At 45.8% G+C, this 21781-nt stretch overlaps 1 protein-coding gene across 10 annotated transcripts in view; it reads right to left on the bottom strand.

Annotated features, from left to right (window-relative positions):
* The window catches only part of ralgapa1 (Ral GTPase activating protein catalytic subunit alpha 1), a 52973-nt gene that overhangs the window by 19275 nt on the left and 11917 nt on the right, over window positions 1-21781 (bottom strand). For 7 of the 10 annotated variants that reach the window (XR_011077704.1, XM_068580803.1, XM_068580802.1 and 4 more), the window contains 24 exons: window positions 21213-21416; window positions 16303-16427; window positions 15924-16158; window positions 15510-15695; window positions 14707-14865; window positions 14428-14621; window positions 14214-14312; window positions 13794-13949; window positions 13499-13627; window positions 13224-13349; window positions 12374-12432; window positions 11825-11933; window positions 10514-10624; window positions 10172-10240; window positions 9926-10063; window positions 8946-9129; window positions 7737-7855; window positions 7451-7570; window positions 5808-6444; window positions 5535-5650; window positions 5012-5136; window positions 2872-2943; window positions 2620-2743; window positions 2254-2409 (listed from right to left, as the gene is read on the bottom strand). Coding sequence is in view for 9 of the 10 variants with exons in the window: in XM_068580803.1 (XP_068436904.1) it covers window positions 2254-2409; window positions 2620-2743; window positions 2872-2943; window positions 5012-5136; window positions 5535-5650; window positions 5808-6444; window positions 7451-7570; window positions 7737-7855; window positions 8946-9129; window positions 9926-10063; window positions 10172-10240; window positions 10514-10624; window positions 11825-11933; window positions 12374-12432; window positions 13224-13349; window positions 13499-13627; window positions 13794-13949; window positions 14214-14312; window positions 14428-14621; window positions 14707-14865; window positions 15510-15695; window positions 15924-16158; window positions 16303-16427; window positions 21213-21416 (3752 nt within the window). In the remaining variant the exon portion in view is untranslated. Of the gene's footprint in view, window positions 1-2253; window positions 2410-2619; window positions 2744-2871; window positions 2944-5011; window positions 5137-5534; window positions 5651-5807; window positions 6445-7450; window positions 7571-7736; window positions 7856-8945; window positions 9130-9925; window positions 10064-10171; window positions 10241-10513; window positions 10625-11824; window positions 11934-12373; window positions 12433-13223; window positions 13350-13498; window positions 13628-13793; window positions 13950-14213; window positions 14313-14427; window positions 14622-14706; window positions 14866-15509; window positions 15696-15923; window positions 16159-16302; window positions 16428-19580; window positions 21417-21781 lie in introns of all 10 variants that reach the window. The other 3 variants (XM_068580801.1, XM_068580804.1, XM_068580809.1) reach the window with 3 other exon arrangements.

Below are 21781 nucleotides of genomic sequence, written 5' to 3' on the forward strand. Positions count from 1 at the left end.
GACTCGTTAACCCAACATAGCTCTTAACATTTCATTGGACGGTGTATCGGCAGGGCTCAAACCAAAGGGCACCCGGTTGTTTAGCGAAAAAAATGATCAGGGATGATACAAAACAGCAAAAAGAGGAAAAAAAGGAAACCCTAACATTAACCTCTGATGATGTAGAATAGCAAGAGAGTACAAAGCACTCTGTCTTACACACACTGACATGCACACACACACACACACACACACACCAACATGCACACACACACAGCAAGAAGATGGACAGCGGCTGTCAGGATGTTACAATGGCGGCCCAAAGCGACGGTGGGATTTCACACTTCACCTACCCGACAAAACAGATAAAGACAAAGAAGGAGAAAAACATTTCTTTCTCTTTGTCTCACGTGTGCACACCCACCAATTGAATATAAATTGTAATACAAAGTTTACAGATATTATAATAAAAAACCCTGTTGATTTATTCATTGAATGTGATATGAAAAAACAACATGCATGTGTATCACATATTTTTATGAATTAATTTATAATTTCATAAGATCACTTCACTTTTAATTATGGAACTATAAAGATTGCAGGAAAAACAGTCGTTACATTATTGGGACTGATATAATTTGTTTTTATTTACAGACGATATTGGACGACAGTGAAAACCCTGAAACATCTTCTGGATGTTCAGTTTTATAAAATGTATTTGTATTCACGCACGCGCCTCCATGATTGGAAGTGACTTCACCCACTTGCCATTAAGACACATACTGACTGCCCGTACGTTACGTTGACATATTAAGCAGAGTCTGGGAAACATATGAGAGGCAAGAGAGATGTATTCATCAAGTTCTCTATATTTTAGAGGCACTTCCTCTCTGACGATGGTTGCAATTCAAACTTGTTCGAGAGGAGCTGGAGCGCTCCGCCTTTATCCCCTTTTGGAGAGTTAAGAGTTATGATCTTCTTTTAGAAGAACAAGGTGGCACCGTTTTAACAAGGCAAAGTGGAGTCTTAATGTCTCAGGTGATTCTCTCATCCGCCATTCTCAAAAAGAAAAAAGGTTTCAATTGTCATCTCCGCCGCCGCAATCAGTTGCCGTAATGCAGCTGTAATCCTTTTAATCATGTTTCAGGCAGATGCGGTATGAGAGAGAGCAGAACACACAGCAAAGAGTGAGAGCTGGACAAACGCCCTGCGATGGACTCAAATCCCACTGCAGTCAGTCTGTGTGTGTGTGTGTGTGTGTGTTTGTGGCAGGAGGACGGCTGATAAATACCTGCCAGTATGGACATGTGTATGTCTAGCAGTTTAACCTCTTTTGTGGACACATTTGTCAAACTGTGAGTGCATGCGATTGTCAGCCTGCGTGTGTGCTCGCTCGCTCCCGCGTGCGTGCGTGTGTGTGTGTAAGCGCTTCTGTTTTTCCAAAGTTAACACAAATTTATAGCCGCGCGGTCATTTGCACGGACTGATGTGAATAAAGCCCTCAGCGGATGTGTGTTTGTGTCAAGTTAAACAAGTTTATGGCGCGTGCGTGCACGTCTGCGAGTATGCGTGTTTGATGGGGCCCCTCAGCTGATCAGGGAGACGGATGGTGTCGGACCAGGCGCTGATAATCCAATCAGGAGCCTGCAGCGACGTGATAGGCCGAGAAGCAGGAAGTATGATCTGATTAAAGGGACATTATGGCCATGTGCAGAGCGACCCGATGCCTGGGGGTTGACAGGTGTGCACACACACACACACACGCGCATGCGCACACACACACGCGCGCACGCACACGCACATGCACACGCACACCACGTACAAACACAGACATTGTATCTAAGAATTATTGGAAACATTGGTGTGCTTTAGAAACACTGACATCAATGGGTAGGTGTGTGTGTATTTGTGTGTGTGTGTGTGTGTGTGTGTGTGTATTTCTGTGTGTGTGCAGCGCCCTATGTTCATTTGCAATGCCATCCAGGCTAATAAAAGAGATTCGAAGAGGAAAAAGAAAAAAAGGCATCAAAAGGGACCGACAAAGAGGAGTATAGAGGATTTGTTTTCTTCTCCTCTCCTCTCTCACTGCACATTTCACCCCATTAAATGAAATTAGAGCAACAACAATAAGTATGCATATTATGACTAATTACGCCGTCTCTCTCACCGCACAGACACGCTCCACCGCAGTGCGAGAGAGGGAGAGAGAAGATACTCTTCCATGCAACTGTCACACCAGTCAGAGGTTTTGGTGTGTGTGTGTGTGTGTGTTACCTTCTTGGTGAGATTGTGGTCTTGGTCGTGGGGCATGCGGGTGGAGACGTGGTAGATGACTTCGGTGGTGGAGGTGGCGTAGTAAGGCGTGGTCTGGCCTGTGCTGCGATTCCTCTGGAGACCTCCCATGAAGCCACAGTGAGTAGTGAGGTCCACCTGAGGCACAACGGTAAAAACATCTCTCTTTACAGCTTTTTACTGGAATAAAACGACAAATGAGTAAAATCAGACTAGCTTCAGTCCACTAGAACTCTAAAACAATAAGCAATGATAAGATGTTGACGTATTAAAAGATTTTAAGGACACAATGTAAAAGATGAGAGAGGAACGAGGTGTGAACATTCAGGAGAAGAAGCGTCTTCTTACCTCCCAGCCGAGTCCAGAGACAAAGTCTTCATAAGCCTGGCTGCCCGCTGTGTTGGTCAGTATGGAGTGTTTGTCCTCTTGGCCCTCAGCAACATAAAACACCGCTATCTTATGAGTCTCGCGGCTGGGAAGAGAGTGAGAGAAAACAACAGTGAGTGCCTCGTCCACGCCTGAAAAATGGATCACACGTGTTGTTTTTTTAGAAACTTCTACGAGATAACAAAAAAAGATTTTTTTGCTTGACTTTCTCACCACTGCCGTGAGTCCAGGTTCTTCAGCTCTCTCAGTAACTTCTCGTTCTTCCTCAACAAATGGAAGTTACTCCTGCAGGACATAGATACATGCACAGGTTAGGAATCCTGCCTCTCTGAAGAACGAGCTGAAGCCTGCACACGTACTCCATGCCACTAAGGTTTAAGGATCCTACTTAGATTTTCATCAGGCTAGAATGCTTAAAAAAATGACAGAAACAAAGAATAAAACAGCAATAGTAAAGCCATATTTCTATATATTAGAGGGTGAGTTACAACACTGGCACTGCAGCTTATAATACATCACTGAAAACTATTAGTGGCCAAAAAAAAAAGGTTTTATAATAACACAATAGTAACACAATAATCATAAACAACAAGCTGGCCATGCTGATCCCAGGTCTGGATGCAGCTCCTGTTTTGGTGCTGTGTGTTTCTCCTGCATGTGTTAAACCATGTGGGCATTTGATAAGGTGGATTACATTTCTTGCTACCACCACCGTCTCCCTTAATTGGCTGGTTGCTTGTTTTTGTCACCGTTTCCAAGCAAAGACAAATCCCGCGCCAAGTAAATAAGACATCAAGTAGCGCTGGCAGGACTTCTAGAGAAAGAGACCGGAATACCAGCAAGAATGAATTCATGGCCACGTGAAAAGAGATTAAGTCTAAAAGCAGATATTAAATTATCATTTGGGTAGATTTGTAGCTAATAATCTACTCATCTCTTGTTCCATTTCTGCAACCAACTCCGGTGCCGTTTGACCGTCTGCTAAGCCCTTTCAGTTGCATGCTGGCGCCTCAACTCTCAAAACACAGATTACTGCGTATTATCATCACTTCGACGAAAATGAGCAAAAGCAACAGTATCTCATGCCGACCGCAGCGAGTGTCATCAGCACTAAAAAGGTCAGGTCAGGATCCGATACTCGAATCAAAACAAAAGCCTTTTAATGCCAACTAACGAGTTCTGGGCTCAAAATGACCCAGCTGCCAACCTCCACACCTAATATATATATAAATAAAGAATTGAGCAGAGAGACTGAGAGTGGACTGATAATCACATGTCATTCTTTTCAACAACAAAAAAAAAAGAGTGAAAGAGCAGGAGATAAAGAAAGCGCGAGAGAGAAAGAAAGAAGAGGGAGAGAGAGAGAAGGAGAGGGAGAGAGCAATTTGCTCTTTATTAAACTGATACTTGGTAATGGCCTCATTCTATGCTCTCAAAGACTCCATTTACACCCTGGATTATGGGGGAAAGCATAAAAGGGGACACATGCACACGGGTGACTGTCAGTATCTTAGTGTCTGTGATGTCTCATATGAATACCTGGAGAGACATAAGGGGACAATCTCCTCGTATTCATTTTGAATTATATATTTTCGGTCTTCATCAACACGTGCCTTATTCCTCCTGTTTTCTGATTCTCCACTTCTCCCACCATCATTCCCTTCTTCAAATATCGCCTTTTATTCTAACTCCAAATGGGTTGAGTTTGATCAATAGAGTACTATACTCATTATCACACTCTCTTCCACACACAAAAAATGCACGCGCACGCACACACTCGCAGTGTGTTAAGAAGTCTATTGTGCAGGCTGAATGCAGACGGTGCAATTCCCTGGATGAAGTATAAAGAGTGATGAGGGTCCATTAGCCGGCCAGATACATTTAAAGTGATACCTTGACAATATGTATTTTCGCCCAGAGTCATTGAGAAGATGAAATGGTGTGCCATGTGAGTGGGTGCTAATTAGCACAAAATACTTTTTCCATGTGACATTTTTGTGTCATTTGCATTCAACAGGCATGTGGTTTGTTCTACAGGAGACCAAAGAAAATTCTAAAAGGCTTCAACACACGTTTTTGCAGCCACCTGAAAAACAGCCTCTTCAACTTCTTAGACATTAATGTGTAATTTCCCTATTAGTAGTCTTAGTTAAAGGAGTTTAAAGGTACTATGTGAAACTTTCTAAAAGGTTCCTGGTTTGGCATCACAGACACAAAGTCAAGAGCAGACGCAAACGACCAAACATAACCAATCAGTTTACATTATTTATATTTTTGCATTAATGTTTAAAAAAAAAAAAAAAAAAAGAAAAAGTGTGGCTTCTAGCGTAAGCACGTCTGCGTCTGGTCTCACCTCTTCTCCCAGGAGTTGAGCCCCAGTATGTTGATCAGCAGTCTGCAGTAGTAGAAGGCCGACTGTGGCGTCTCAGTCTCTGGTTCAGTCTGCTGCACGGCCCTCATGTTCAGCTCCTCACCTCTCTGCAACGTTCCACGATTGCAAAAATAAATAAATCAAAATATCAGGCAAACTAAGGAAGAAGCGACAAGGTGTGAGAGCCATGACTGATGCAATGACAAGGCAAGTTTCTTGCGATCCCACTACCATGAAACACATTTTGTCAAATCGAATTATGATCTAAATAGAGAAACACACATCAGAAAGATGTTTCTTGTTAAGATTTACAAAAATATCACAACCTTGAACTGAGACCTTTGTCTTGATAATAGCTTTGGATTTAGTGTAGTATCTGTCAAACTATACTGTGGCTAGAGCTCCACCTCTATTTGAGGATCCACCTCATGCTCTGCTGCTACGAAATCAGAGATTCAAAAGGCAAAAAACAAACTTTATTCGTGTCAATGTGGACAGGACGTACTTGGAGGACAAACTCTCTTTCGGCAGCGCACTGCTTCAGGATGGCATTGATCACATCGTTCTCCTGCTTTTCAGAAACGCACGCCGGGGGAGGGGCCGGGATGTTGAGCGGCATGCCTGAGGGAACCAATCGGGAGACACACTTAGCAGCGGTGGTGTCAGAATTCCTGTTTCGTTCCCTTCAGAGCTCCGGAACGTTGAACAGGACCGTGTTTTATAAACGGCACCGTAGACTGAATGACCACAGTGACAATTCAGGACACAAGTCCAATACCTGCTCTCTGTAGACACTCGGGACTCGAGTATCCGAGGTACTGCAGCATTTCATCCAGCGAGTCGTCTCCCTCTCTCAGTGAATCCCACGCCGGTACCGCCTCCCGACACACGCGCTTAGCCAATGGCGGAGCCAGAAGCTGCTCCAAGCCCGACTCCCCTTGATCCCTCTCTCCATTCACCCTCTCCTCCCCCAGCTCCTGCTCTTCTCCTTCACCCCCTCGTCGCTCTCCGGCTCCCTCCTCTTTGGCCGCCCTCTCCTCCTCTCCCTCTTCCCCTTCCTCCTCCTCTCCCTGAGACCCGTGCCTTCCGCTCTCCGTCCCTCTCCCCGCGTCCTCTGCCTCATTCTCCTCCTGCCGCTCCCCTTCGTTGTCTCCCCTCTTCACTCCCCCCTCCATCCTTTTCAGTGGATCTGTTGGCGGCGTGCGCGAGTGAAGGCCCCCGCCGTAAAGCGAATGTGCGTGCGACGTGAACGTGTTTGTCGGGCTGCTCGGGGAACACGGCGGAGGACCGTAGAGGACGGCAGAGTCCCATGAGTGCTTTCCGGCGACGTCTCGGATGATGACGCGAACGCAAGCGGGAGCCGAGGACAGACCAGCAGTCATTCCGCCTCCTGGTACGCCAGACTCAGATCGGATCTGGGGAATAGAGGACAAAGGACAGCGCTTAAACACTCAATGTACCAAATATCATTCTGATGCCGAGTAGCCACACTATCAAAAACTATTGGGTTGTGTTTTACCTAAGATGTACTGAATGACCACATTAACATACTTAGTTATTTACATGTCAGGTTACTAGTAATTTGGAAGCTTTATTTCTAGAGCACCTTTAAAAAGTGGTGCACATAGAATACTTAACCATGCAATCAAATAAGACTGCTCAGACATAAACAAAAAAAACAAAGACTCAAGTTAGAAAACTTTAGGCCGACAAAGGTGGAGTTTCAAAGGCTTTGTTTCCTGCTTCTATTGTTTTTCAGAAGCTTTGCTGTTGAATTCTGTACCGGTTGTAGACGGGCAGTTGCTCCGTCACATCGTTATTAGAGGTGTCCGACAGCATTATGGAAAGGTGAACCCTATGGAGAAACACAACGTTGTTCTCACTTGCGCTCGATACGGTTAATTTGTGTCTCACCAAGTCTCGCGAGGTGCAACATGTTGCCGGAGGATAAACGGTGGAAACTTGAGTGAGAGACAAAGTTTGTGTTTGTGTCGGAGAAAAGAAAAGTGTGGCCTGGTGTAACTTTCAATGTCGTGGCTGAAGGTTTGGCAGATTCAGACAACGTGGATGAGGCCCGATGACATTTCGGAACGAGACTTCTTCTTGTACGAGACTTGGTTTGATACAAAAAACAAACAGAAAGCGAAAGGTGAAAACAAAACAAAACCTTTGAGGGTTCTTTCCATAATGTTGTCAGACCCCTTTGATGACACGTGGCAATAATAAGCACTTTGACCAGGATACAAAGTTAACCTTTAAAATCAACAAGAAACTAGATCCTTTCAGGTTAATCATGATTATACACATCATAAACTGGGCAAAAAGAAAAGTAATGTTGTGTGACAGCGATAGGAGTTTGAAAAAACAAACATACAAAGCGTTAAATATTGTCAGGGCTAATTTTCTTTCAACTGAGGTTACCTGATACACGGAGAGCAGTGTGGAGCCGTTCAGGACCAGAAACTGGAGGTTTGGTGAATGGAAAAGCTCCGGTCCGAGATCTGCACTCTCACAGAAGGGATTGTCTTGGTTTTCACACACCTGAAAACACACAGGCAAAACTGTTGCTCCGGCCAAAACGTAAAAATCTAAATAAAAAGTAGTGAAAGCTATTTTGTATTCCCCTTTAAGACAATCAAGTGATCATCACCAAATACAGTGCAGCGCATACTGCCAATATTACCACCAGAACACCCAGTGAGAGTACCTGACTCGACAGAGTGGCAGGCCCTCCAGACATCGGATAGTGTCCGAGATGGTTGACCAGGTGTGTGATCACGGTTCTGGCTGCAATGGAAACCAGGCCATGCTGAATTCTACTATGGACTGAAGAGAGAGAGAGACGGAGCACACATTACTCACAAGGTGATCGTGAAGAAGAACACGTTCAGGGGGATGAGGGTATCGAGATATTACAAGTTCACAGTCCATTCCTAAACGCTTAGTTTAAAAGGGCTCAATGTTTAGGTTCCAAGTTGTAACAAAACTTCAGCAAAAGCCAAAGAGAGGTCCAAACACACACGTTCCGCTTGCACATAGTTTGCCCCATGCTGAGCAGAAGCCAATGCCATCACACACTGTGCTGCCAGCAGATCCCGGCTAATCAACATCATTACACACACACTGTGACACACACACACTTCTTCTAAGAGCTCCTTATTGACGGGGCTGTGTGTAGAGTACAGATATGTATCGACCAGACATTCTCGACAACTCACGAAACCTCAGGAGAGCTCAGAAGGAGGGAAGGGAATACAATAAAAATAAAAAAAGGCCAGAGAATGACACGAGAAAAGAAATTTATATATATATGTATATATATATTTAAAAAAAAAAACATATATATATGTCTACAAAAATAGAAGTGAACAAAATATTAGCAGAGAATAATGTTAAAAGTGTAATAGATGAACGGAAATGAAGCAGCGAAGACAAGAAGATCCAAATAACGAGAGGAGGGAAAAGAGAAAAGAGGAGCATGGTCTATCGCAGTGCTCCAGTCATTAGACTAGACACAGTGTCCTGGTGGGCCACAGCAGGGGACGATACACACTCCCACACGGATGGAGTCAGGTGCACTCACATACACGCACTGGCCCACCCACCCCCCCCACACACAGACACCCACAGCCCCACACACACTTCCCATCTCTAGTGGTGGCAGTAGGCGGCTCTGTGTCACCACGTGTCCGTCGGTGCGCCACTTTAAAATTCATAGAAGAATTACGGATCAGATATAGATATGTACTGGAGGTGTCCTTTTATGACTGCGATACGTTCCTGACCACGTGAATATCAAAATTACATATACACACGCTCAGACTCGTCCCTTAAAGATCCATCAAAGAGACCCTATTGTCACAAAGACGGGCCTCGAAGCGACAGGCAGCGTGTGCCTGCTGTTTGGATAAATTACCTTCTGTGACCGGCTGCAGTTTGCTGGAGCGCTCGGAGTCCGGGCTGTGCAGCGGCTCTGGCTCTCGGAGGCTCTCCAACGGCAGGAACGGGTCGTAGTCGGGACTCAGCAGGTCCGACAGCTGCAGCGGGTAATACTTAGGACTGTTGAAAGACTGCGCCCCATACACGCAACCGTGTAACACCTGGGCAATTAAAAAGGAAAAGGGGATTACAAACAGAATTCCATCGCGCTTCCTAATACCGCCATGGGCAGCTGAACTGGACTCATGCTTGAACTTCATATGGTAAAAACCTTTTTTTATTTGATTATAAATTTGTTTTGGGCAAAAGGTAAAGTTTGAATTAGATTTTTGTTGGGATTGTATGAGGTAAGAATTCATAGTTGGAGTACAGTGGATGGAATAACAGGAGCAAAGCAATGGTTAATCCTTTGACACAAACTTTAATTTTAACTTGCAGCACACAGTTGCTTGTGTGCCTCTGCCTTGGGATGGTTAGTTAATCAGTGACTTTAGTGAATCCAAACTAACCTTTTAAAACACTAAAGTCACACAATAACATAAACTATCTAATCGTCCAAGGCAGCAGTAGACCAGCAATGCCTGTGTACTGTGAGGTAAAATTTGAGTTTTGTGCCATTGAAGAGACCCTCGATGGACATAACAGCTTCAGTTCCCGTAAGTAAAGCAGAAAACATTATCTAAATAAAGCGTAAACTTCAACTGATAAAGTTTTTTTTAAAGATTTATTGTCGATCGCCATCTACTGCAGGTAATACACCGACTATCAAGAGGCGCCTCACTCAACTCCACTTCAAAAAAAGCCAAATGATTCTGACCGGCCCCTGCCGAGTAAAACCATACTTATGTCAACACAAGTGACTGTGTGTGTGTGTGTGTGTGTGTGTGTATGTGTGTGTGTGTGTGTGTGTGTGTTTGTTAAGGGCCGTGTCATAAAGCCACCAACACACATGCACACCTTATAAATACAGCTGAGCAGAGTCTTGGTAGGGTGATCTTTCTCCGGAGGGCTTTGTGTTTGAACGGGTTGAAGAAGAGTCTTTGGAGGCAGCGCCATCACCCAGTCCAACAGGCACAGCAGGAGGGACACCACCAGCTGCAACACACACGCACGTGCATGCACACACATGTATGAAGTTACTTTTAAATCAAAATATGTAACGTCGTGATTGTTCAAGAGAATTTGAGAGTGTGTGTGTGTTACCCTTTTATCCAGTTCATGAGGAGAAGACTCGGTATTAGGCAGCAAGTGTGTGATGGTGGCGATCAAGATCTAGGAAGAATACAAATCAGACAAAAATGTTGTCTATGTTAAAACTGTTGCTATTAGAGCAAATACTACTGTTACTATTTTTTAAAAACAAAAACTAGAGATATAAAATGACAGCCAATTAGAAGAAATAAGAGCATTTTGAAACCTTTCAATGAATATTTTTCTCAATGATTTGGTGTTTTTAAATGAATGCCATAGCTTTGCAAAATATAATATAAATATAAAGAATATAACTTATTTGGAAATGTTCCAATAATTGTCTGGATGTCTCACCTCTACGATCTTCTTTGGAGTGTCGGGAGGGAACTTCTGAAGATGATCCACCTGACTGATCAGGAGGTGAAGGATGTCCGACGCCACCAGTGCTACATTCTTATTGGGGTACTGAAACACAATGAAGGGTTTGTGTCATTTCATAAGTTCTGTCAGTACACTGATTTGTAGCCAACATTGTTTTTTTAAATAAAATATAGACAGTTTCAGTTATTCAAACAGATATTTTAGTGTTAAATAGAGCCATCTCTTTTAATCTTAAATGAGGAAATGTGACCCGCTAGGGAAAGGATTATACCTGTGAGTTCTTGCATATGACCAGGATACATTTCAGTAAATATGTAATACTCCAATGACTGATAATTAATGTCTGTAAAAGAAATTGTCGTTCTATATTAAATCTCTATTAAAGTGCATTGGTGGTGGGGGTGGGGTGTCTCTCTGCCTGGAAATATGAACCGCTTCTTGCATGTGTGTGTGAGAATATTACAGGGGCCCATGTCGGAGGATACTGGCTGCTGGTATGAAGGCAAGAGATGCAAGTGGACAAGATGTGTATGTGTGTGTATGTGTGAGTGTGTGTGTGAGTGTGTGTGCGTGCGTGTGTGTGCCACAGCTTGCAGCATTCCCCCTGGATTAGTCTCCTATCTGAAGGAGAACCAAACATATTGACTGTCCAGGGTTTGCTCCCAGGAGTAAGAGTGTGTGTGTTGCTGTAATGTGTTAGCAGGCCATTGGCTGCCGATACACAAGCTAGGGATTCCAAGGTGGAAAAGTATGTGTGTGTGTGTGTGTTCATCTAGAGCTGCTTGGCCATAGATGAGACAGTGAATGTTGGACAGTAATTTTTCGGATCCACAGGCCTCCCAGTCTAGTGGCCTGAAACAGACAATACCCACTGAGGCAATTTCCCCAACACTAACAATCGTCTCCAACAATGTTTTTCCATCACACTTTGGCTCCGTGCTGCCCCGCCATGTTAGGGAAACGGCCCAACACCAAACAAATTCAGTTCTCATTGTGTGATATTAAACTCCATATGAATATGCTAAATAGGATTGGGGATTACATTTAAAATTACATTTAAATAAATGTTGCTGTGACAATGTCCAAATGGAAACATACTACTCTAAACATACTTATGTATTTAACTTAACATATTAAACTATAGGTAACTAAGTATTTCCCTTATAGGGTTAAAGCATTCTTGTCAGGCCTCATTAAATAGCCAGACAGATGAGATGCTTACACACTGCAGTGTTGCGTAGATCAATGTAACAGCAATCAAAACCGCACAGAGGCGTCACTGACCTTCAGAGTGACACAGACAACGTTGAGCGCGTCCTTAATCTGTGGATGTTGAGTCCCATGGGCCAGCTCCTCGCACATCCAGATACCCAGACTACACAGAGCCACGCACCTGACGGAACAAATTCAGTGTGAGCAGCTGTGACGCACAAATAGATACACAAGCCGCCGTGAGGCTTCAGTATGTTGGACAGGCACACACACGTGTATTCATTAACTCACCGACCAACCTGGAAAACAAAACCACGTTGGCAAGCAGTTAAAACAAATAGGTGCACCCAGATGTTCGATAACATAATTTACAGGTAATTCCCTAAATTACTACAAGTATACAATTAATACACTTAAATTCATTCATAATATAATGTATTTATTTTTGCTTGCTTTCTAAACTGTCTGCACTCTCAAAACATTCCCCACACGACCTAGTTCCCTAAGAAGTCAAGAAAAAAAGTTGTAAAGTTGTGACAATTAGGTTTTTGATCTTACGAAAATAAAGTCACAGCATGTTTTTTTCCTTCTTTCATCTATCTCAAAAGTGGGATAGCTTACCTGGCAGGAGCAGAAGGTTCGTCCTTGGCAGAGGTCAGGATGGTTTTAATAATATGCTCCTAAAAAACAAAGCATCCAGAGAAACACGGTTAATAAGCCTGACACAGTACACAGCATTAGTTCTCCACATTCTTGTTCAGGTCTTGCACACAACCATAACCTTTTCCTCCAGGTGTCTCTGTCAAAGATGCTGACTGAGTTCTCACACACACACACACACACGCACACACACACACACACACACACACACACACACACACACACACACACACACACACACACACACACACACACACACACACACACACACACACACACACACACACACACACACACACACAGTTTTGTCCAGATAATGGGAAAAAATAAAATAGGTGATCCATGGAATTACATGAGGTGTTCTCACTCACACGCACACACACATACAGGTCCCGTCCCTCCGGTCACTGTTAATGACCGCTTAGTGATTCGAAACAAGTTTCTGTCTTGTGAACAACCAGTGAGAGGACCCGAGGTGCTGCCACGCATGGCATTAACGCTTTACACGGCGGCAACAACAACAACAACAACATTACTCCCATTTTAGCTCTGGACTGTTCCAAGAATGGCTAATGAGACATTAACCTATTAGTTTGGTTCTGAGAGTATACCGACATGTTTAGAGTCAGCAGGAGTAGTGTGTCTGTGACGGAGAGGACATTAGGAGCTATAACAGGAAAATTAAAGTCATGACCATGTCGTCAGCCGTCCCCCTGAATACGGGGAAATATGCGTGTTCCTCTCTTCTCCCTATTCTACTGTCATAGAAGAATAGTGGCGTGAATCCCAAACCCCTATTGCTTCCATCTACCTTGATGTCGGGGAACTTGGTGAGCACCACTTCGGCTGTGGTGGGATGGAGAGCTGGAAGCTCCTCATACAAGTTGGGAAAACACACCAGAGACCCCAGCAGGATCTGGGCCTCCACTCTTGGCGCCTACGATAGTAATGGGGGAGGAGGGTGAGAGAAAGAGAAGGGAAAAGGACAGAGGAAATTCAAATGAGACTTTTTGTATGCGACAGCTTGTGCCCTCCATGTCACAGTGATCGCAACACAACACTGCTCACGAGCACGCTGATGCTTACGTTGAGTGATGAGCAGGCGGTGACTCTAGTAGCCGCTATGATGAAATCCAGGATCAACATGGTGGCTCCAGGAAGACCGATACTGAAGAACCTGGGACTGCAGTGTTTTATGATGGTGTTCACAATGTCCTGCAGAAAACCACAAACACACAACCATAACTAGAGCAGTCAAACAGGCTGAGCACATTTCCGAAAAAGCACCACGTTTCGTCCTTCAATCTGGAGCAATTTATTAAAAATGATTCAACGTTAAATGTTTTTCGCCTACAAAGACGTGCACGTGCGCACACTCTACCTGGTCTTGGTGCAGCAGCCCTTGGTGCATGATGTTGTAGAAGTGTGTGAGAAAGTCGGAGTTTGGGGAGACGTCTTGACGTCTCTTCATGATCCTGCAGATGAGCTTGTAGGCGTGAAGCTTCCCCTGCTTGTAACGCTCTGTCAGCATGGTGGCCTGGAGGAAAACACACACACACACAAATGAGAGCAGGTGGAGGAGGCATTAGCTGGCCCATTAGCAGAAAAAAACAAATATCACGCACATAGCTAGGGATGTCTCTGTGCGTGATATTCGTTTTTGGCATTTTGATTTTCCTTTATTAAAGGGGATCGATCAAAGCATGGCAATAGCTACAGAAAGTTCTTATTCTCATGTGTTACTACATCTCAATGTCATGAAAATCAACAGGTGGTGGAGGGTTCCCTCAGTCACGCCTACCTTAAAGAGCCAGGGGGTGAGGATTCTCAGAGGTGGGATCAGGACAGGGGGCGGGGGAGACGACTGGTTGTCCAAAGAAATGCCCAAATTATCTCTTATCTGGAAAGAAAAAGTGTTGTTTTTACACTAAACCCCGAAAATCTTCATTGAAAGTGTCATCTCATCATTTGTAGATGTAATCACTGCACGTGTCAGCACACACACACACACACACCTTGGCCAGGTTTTGCCAAAGTTCACACAGATAGTCGAAGACCTGCGCGTGGATCTCCGGGTCTTTGATGCTATTCACGTCGCCCAGAATGCCCAGCATCCTCCGCCACATTACCGTGGCAACGTCAGAGTGCCATCCGGTCAGAGAGCCACCGGCCATGACACTGCAGTCCTCGCTGGGGAACTCGCTGGTTTCTGGAATCAAGCAATGAGCCAATCCGTTACTCTTGCCTTGTACGACGCACAAGTGAGTGCATGTTTGAGTGTGCGCGAGTGTTACCCAGGTCATCCGGAGTCTGCAGGACGGAGTTGTGGAGCTTCTGGTCCAGCTGTAGGTGCGAGTGTGCGTGGTCAGCGTGGTCTGCCGTCAGTGTGGCGGGGGAGGGCGTCTGGGAGCGAGAGCCCCCAAGGGAATGCATGGGAGACGCACTTTCAGAACCTGGGCATGAGATGTGCACAACACTTTTTCACTGAGGGGTCCAGGAGCCCGAATTCTTCGGACAAAATGTAAAGCTGGTGTTAAACTAACATTACGTAGTTTGGCACTAACCAGGAAAAAGAGTTCAAAAGCCTATCCACCCAATCAGATTATTTCTGAGACGTATGAGTGATGTACAGTACACCTTCAAGGAGGCTGATTACAACGGCCTAATAGCACCGGATCATTATGAAAATGTGGTATTTATTTCATTGCTAAATCCGATTGCAAAGGATGATTTGATTAGGTCATCCACTGCAGGCTAAATTTTGGGATATTGGGCTGTACAAATACAATTTAAATTAAATAATACGTCTGTTGTGCGATGGCGATGATCCAACCTTAAAAAGAGAGCTTCCTGACGCCCGCCCCGCCTCTTCAAAAAATATTGTTTAACCCAAAATGTCCTAAAATAAGCTGTTATAGCTGATAATGAAACAGGAAATAAAATAACGACATGACAAATTAACATTCCAAATTATACAGCTGCGCAGAAAAACAGACATGATTATTATGCAACTATCTACAGTAAGTTGTGTCGTGTGTAATATTTAGGCTGTTTGGATATTTAAATCGGCTGAAATGGCGCGTGACTGTGTGCATACCGGTGACGGTGACGGTGTGGCTGAGGCTGCTGGTCTCTGAGTCGATGTGAAGTGTTGTCAAACTGGCTACATCGTGTTCGTCACAGGCCACGCCCCCTCCCAGGCTGTCCTGGTCCAGTGAGCTGCCTCGACCCCCGCCCCCGGATCCAGCAGCTCTTTCACAAGCTTCTGAAATGAAAGTAAAGTCTATAGAAAAGAAGAAGAAAAATCCTGACCATTATACATTTTTCACGGTCAGAGGTTTCTGGATCGAGACAAATCCCAGTCATCTATTCAAATCAGTAACTTCTAAAGGGTCGTTTCTTTTCATTTTGGCCGTCTAAAACATGTACAGCAAACTAAAACAACAGTGTTCTTTGTGTCAAACTATATGTGTCACAAGCTGTGGAGCAGTGCCTCAGTTTTTTTACTTACTCTCGAACTTGCAAGCGGAGTACTGGAAGGCATTGAAGGAGTCCGACTGGCTGTCTGAGCTGATGATGTCCGAACCGCTGGCGCTGGCAGGGGACGTCCATTCAGAGGGAACCCCCGGATCATCAATAGGACGGAGGTCATCTGAGGGCCGCGATCCAGGACTCTGACCAGCCTCCAGGAGCTCCGGCAGGTCCCTGGGAATCTCCAGACTGCCAGGGCTGCTGCCACGACGGCCCTGTGTATAGAGAAGTCTGCTTCTTTAGCAATTTCTTACCCCACGTTCAATCGGCAGTCGTGATTGTCCACCGAGCTGTCGCTCTTTTTCCGACACAGAAGCGTTGATCTTTAAATCTGTGTTTGTGTGTGTAGTCGTTCTCACCGCTGTCCCTTTGGCCCTCAGTCTCTCCTGAATAAACTCATCCATGAGGTCAGAGAAGTTTGGGTTGGTGCTTCCTACGTCACTTGAGACCGGACGGGCCTTCTGGATCACCTCCTCTTTGTTGGCTACAGGGCAGATACATGATGATAGTCAGAGACGAAGAGTACCCACATTTAAAAAACACACACACATATAGAAAAAGGGATGATGACTCACAGATGGACACGCAGACAGGTACAATGAATAAACGCACAATGACAGACAGTGGCAGATCAGCACACCAACAAACCGCTCAAAGACACAAAACTGAGAAATTATGTTTTGGAGTCTGTAAGATATATAATCAAGACTGGCTTGCTGACTAGAAGTCTATGTGTACGAAGCCCTCTATTGAGGGGTGTAATGACATCATTGCTCTGGCTTGTCTCACTTTCTAACAGTCAGAGAAACTCCCGTTAAGCTATGGCTCCTACAATACAAGTGTTTGGATATTTATGATAAAACTATATACACGCAACAAAGTGGAGCTTCTCTGGCTGCGAGGGCCGTCCCTGATATGTGTGTGTGTGTGTACTGTCGGCCTTGAAGTTAGCAAAAGACTGATTGTTAAACAAAAGCCACGACACAGCAGGCAAACCCACCGGAGAAGCAATGCAGGAGTTAATTCACACCATGCACGGAGAGCGGGCGAGCGAGAGAGAGTATCGCCCGTTAGGTCCAAACAGGCAGCATGTCAGAGGCCTAGAATTGGTGAAGTTGTGTTACTGTGAGTTATGTTGCGGTTGGCTTGGCGGCGGCGGCGACGTCGGCTGGTGTGAGTTTGTGATCCCTGAACTGATGGAGCCGACAGAGTCTCATCCAGACCCAACACCAGGACATTAGTCAATGAAGCTTCAGAGTTATTAGACACAGAATGAACATCTCGCCTTTGCTGCCACCTACTGGATGAAAATCTCACCACGCTGCACTTTTCTTTTGCATTTAAGACCCAAACACTCCGCTAACAGCTTGGCCACTTACATGGAGGCACCTGAAGTATTTACCAACTGAACTGACACGGCCCAAAAATGTAATGCCATTCCAAAGACTCTTCTTAAGCTAATTAATATAGTAACATAATACCATTACTGAATAACCCCTGCTTACAATGTGCATGTTATTCAGATAAGCCCTCTAGCCTGGACTGTTACATACCATGAAAATAACTTTGACGACCAATTCACAGTTCCACCAACATGGTTTTTTGAAATGATGTAAACAAGAAAAAGACAATAGATTATATTGGCCTGAAAAATGTAATTCCCAATAAATCTCTCCGTCCCATTATTGTATCAATAAAAAAAACAAATAAATACTTAGCCCTACGTGTACAATGTATTTCCACAAGAGCATAAACAGGTTCAAATTTAAAAAGGTAGCACTGTAAAATTGCTGCGCTCAGATGTTAGCTGACATTAGTTGCATTTCCCTACATGTCTTTTTGGAATTGATGACGGGTCGGTGCATTGAATATGTGCATGTTCTGGATGTGCTCCGCCTATCAGGATGCGAAACACGCACCTTTTTTTTTGTACTACAATCTGTGAAGTTGAGCAGTTAGGCTTATGATTATGATAGAGGACTCCACCTGTATTTGTAGTACAAGGATTAGGCCGGATTGTCTACAATCCAACGAGTATCAGTAGTTCAACACACAGCTGGACAGACAACCAGACAGACATGGCACGTAGCACCTGGTTTGAGGCTGATTGGGGTTGTCTTAATTCACTGGAACTCTAAACTAGTAAAAGTGTTGTGGATCCAAGGAAGGATATTTTGTTTCATATGAACTGCAGTGACATAAAGGCCTGTAACTCTGGCCTGTAAAACTGTAGTACCATGGTACATTTCACACATCTGTCACAAAAGAGGACAAACCCAACTTGCACCTAAACGGTTAGATCGGCACGAGTTGGCAGGCAACACAGCTGAAATAAAAAAAGAAGGAAGGGGGAAACGTGGCTGCGCATCAGCAATGCCATCACTCACAAAAGATATAAACCATCTGATCCCCAAGATGAAATAATTGAAACCCAGAATGAACAGAAGAAGCTGTCCCATTGATTCAAATATGCAGTTCTCATGTTCGATGTCGCCTCGTGGCAGAGTACAAGGCAAATAACCTTTCAAGATTGTTGGGTTTGAAAGTGCACACACTTTTACATACCCTTTTAAATCCCATGTGTCCACCACTATTATGGCTTTTCTCAATTAAGGGCTCATGCTGCATTCTGGTGGCCTGAGAATGAACTACAGGAACGTGTTTGCGCTACACATACACTCGTAGTAATGGTCAACTGTGTTGATTTACCTTTATAAACTAAAGTTTTATATCTACACATGTAAAAAAAAAAAAAAAGGCCTCCGAGACCCGCTGAGTTAGGCCTGCGAGCAATTGCAGAGTCCAGGTTAAGGCCTGGTGGTCCAGCGCTTGTTGTACTGGCTCCTCAGCTCTGGAACGGTCTTCCACCGAGTATCCGATTGGCTGATACTGATTTCACGCTTTAAAATCCAGTCTTCACTGACTTGCATTTTCGCGTGACAATACATTTTATGTATTTATTTTATGATTCATCTGTAAATGTATTTTATACTGTTTTTTTTAATTGTTTGCTTTTTATTTTCTTGATATTTCGTATTGTTGTGCCGTCTATGGAAAGCACTTTAAGCTCCCAGCTTGAAAAGTGCTATACAAATACAATAATAATAATAATAATATTTATTATTATTATCTTTTCAACAGGCAGTTGTGTTTTTTCTGTCGACTGTGGTTCTCCTCCAGTGCAGCTGAAGAGGGGTCGGAGTCCGGGGAGGAGGCGAGGGAGGCACGAGGAGGCCGCATGCAACATCGAGGAGGGGGAGGAGGAGGTGGGGAAGATGAGGGGGAAGAAGAGGAGGTTAAGATCCCAAAGCTCAAAGAAGGAAGAGGAGAGGAGGAGGTAGGGGGCTTTCGAGGTGGGAAGGTATGAGGCAAGGGGAGGAGGGGTCCTGACAGGAGGCAGGCTGGAGGAGGAGGGGCTACGATCAAGAGGAAACACATCAACAGAGGGTTTGAATTTCAGTCCAGCAGCAAGATGATGAGTGTCAGCCCAAAAAAAAAAAATTCATTCCATCATAACAAACCAGTTAAAAACAGCCAAAAAGGAAAAGAGAGTTGTTGGTGTTTGTGTGTTGATGAGAATTTCTTTCCAGAGTTGTGTCCTTTGTGAGCGCTTCGTTTCAGTCGTTCCCATCCTCACCTGGCGTTGTCGTCTTTCGCCCAAAGTAGCCCAGGACATGGGAGTAGAGGTCTCTGAGCGACGCGTCGCCCATGGCGGCACGGCCCTGTCGCTGTGGCGACGAGCCCTGGGATGACCCCTGACCTCGGGGCCGGGGCTTGGAAGACAGAGCGTGAACAACCGTCTTGTAGACGCCGCCGAGGAGAGCCCCCTGGTGGTGTCGCGTGGCGGTGCTGCCAGGCTCCTGGGACCGGGAGCGGGAGGCTCGTGATCGCAAGGCGGAACGTCCCAGGCGGCCGCGCACGCCCGACGACGACCCGGAGGAACTTGAGCTGCCCGACGACGTTTCCGGGTGAGCCTCAGCGCCCAGGTTGGGTCCGATACAGGACCCGGGATACTGCTTGTCTTTGTCCCCTCCAGTCCCGGCCTTGCTTTCGTCGGTCGCTGCGTTTCCTGCCCCGCCGCTATCCGAAACACTCCCTAATTTCTCATGCGGCCCCGCTCTATGGCTGATCCCCGCCGCAGAGCTAAACTTACCTGCGCCTCCTCCTCCCGGCTTCGGCCCTGACCCTGTTCCTGCTCCGGCTCCCGGCCTCTCGCCGGCTGAGTGGCTGTGCGTGTGGAAGTGACTCAGGCGCCGCAGCCTGGCTTTCCAGTGTGCCTCCTTACTCTCGAGGGGATTGTGAAACTGCACGGACTCGGTCGAGGGCCGGAAGCTGACATGAACGCCCCCGGAGTGGTGCCTCTTGGTGCTGCTACGGGACGCCTTGGCTTTGTTTAGTTCAGATGTTTGGGGAATTTGATTTGATTCAGTGCTACATTCTACTGTGTTATTGTCTTGTCTGATTGAAATGGACCTCTCACTTGCAGCGGCCTCTTTGCCACCCTGCTTCTCCTCTCCCGTTTCCCTCCACGTATCGCATTTCCCTTCCCATCCTTCTGCCTTTCCTCCTCCCCTTTTTTCCCCAGCGTGTCTCTCTAAGCTAGCGCTCCTAGCATTGGGTGACGGCCATTGGCACTGCAGCTCCAGGCACTCGTAGATGCTGCGCTGCTCTGCCTCATTCTCCTCCGTTGAATCCACACTGCTGTGTCTCACGGATTCACTTACCTGCCTGTACTCCCTCAGCACCTGTCTTGCCTCTCCTACTTGCCCCGGGTATTCCATCTGTGTTCTCGCGATCCCAGTTTGCACGGGTACGGTTACGATGGTGTTTTCTACCACACGACCGGGACAATCTTTCTCTCCTACCTCCTCCTTCCTCTCACCTCCCTTGTTGGTGAGGTAGTCCCTAATGGAGGAGAATAAATCGTCCTCCTCTGGCCCAGCCTTAATCTCGCCCTCCTCTACATCAATTTCCTTTTCAGATGCAACGGCGAAGGCGGAATCCCAGTCGCTTACCCAATCCGAACTAGAGGCCCGGCTCCGAGAGCCAATCTGGTGCCATAACGGGTCGTGAACACTACCATCATCTTGTCTCTCTGAGGACGAGGAAACGACACCATTGGAGAAGGTTAAAGGGGTGGGAGAGGGGGAGGTGAGGGGGTGTGGGAGAGGCTGAGCTGCGTGGCTGTCGGCTGCGTGTAAGGAGGGAGTGGTGGAGTGGTGGTGGGCGGGGTTCGGGGTCAAAGCGGGACCCCCCCGCAGGTCTTCACCTTTGACCCGCTCGGCGATGAAGGGCTCCATGACGTCAGAGGCGCTGCTGCTCCTCGCGAGGGAGGAAGGGGCGGGCCCCTCCAGGTCGCAAGCCCCTCCCTGAAAGACCTCAGAGCAGGATGTGGGTGGGGCCTCTTCGCTCTGGGAGGAGTGACGCATTCGAGAGATGCGGGATGTCAGTGTGATGGGCGGGTCCTCGAGGTCTGGTTATTGGGGGGGGGGAGACGAAGGAAGGGAAGTGAGGTTAGTGAAGGGGTTCACAAGAGTGGACACATATACAGACTTACACACACTTTTAAATGAACAAAGACCCCCACACACCACACACTCCAAAGAAAGATTCTGCATTTAGTGACCTGGAATCATCAGAAAAACACACACCAGAAGCAAACGCCCAAGTAAACAAGTAAAACCAAAACACTGGTAAAGAAAAAAATACTAGAGATGTGAAAAAGGGAAATCATCACCATTGCCTACAGAAAAGAGAAGGAGTCAAATTAAATACCATCCCAAGAAGACAGGGCATTGAATGAAACACACAGCAGCGGTGAAGGGGAGTTCAAGAAGA

The sequence above is a fragment of the Clinocottus analis genome, unplaced genomic scaffold, assembly GCF_023055335.1.
Source record: "Clinocottus analis isolate CAN_PGR_092001 unplaced genomic scaffold, fCliAna1.0.p SCAF_17, whole genome shotgun sequence".
Lineage (NCBI taxonomy): Eukaryota > Metazoa > Chordata > Actinopteri > Perciformes > Cottidae > Clinocottus > Clinocottus analis.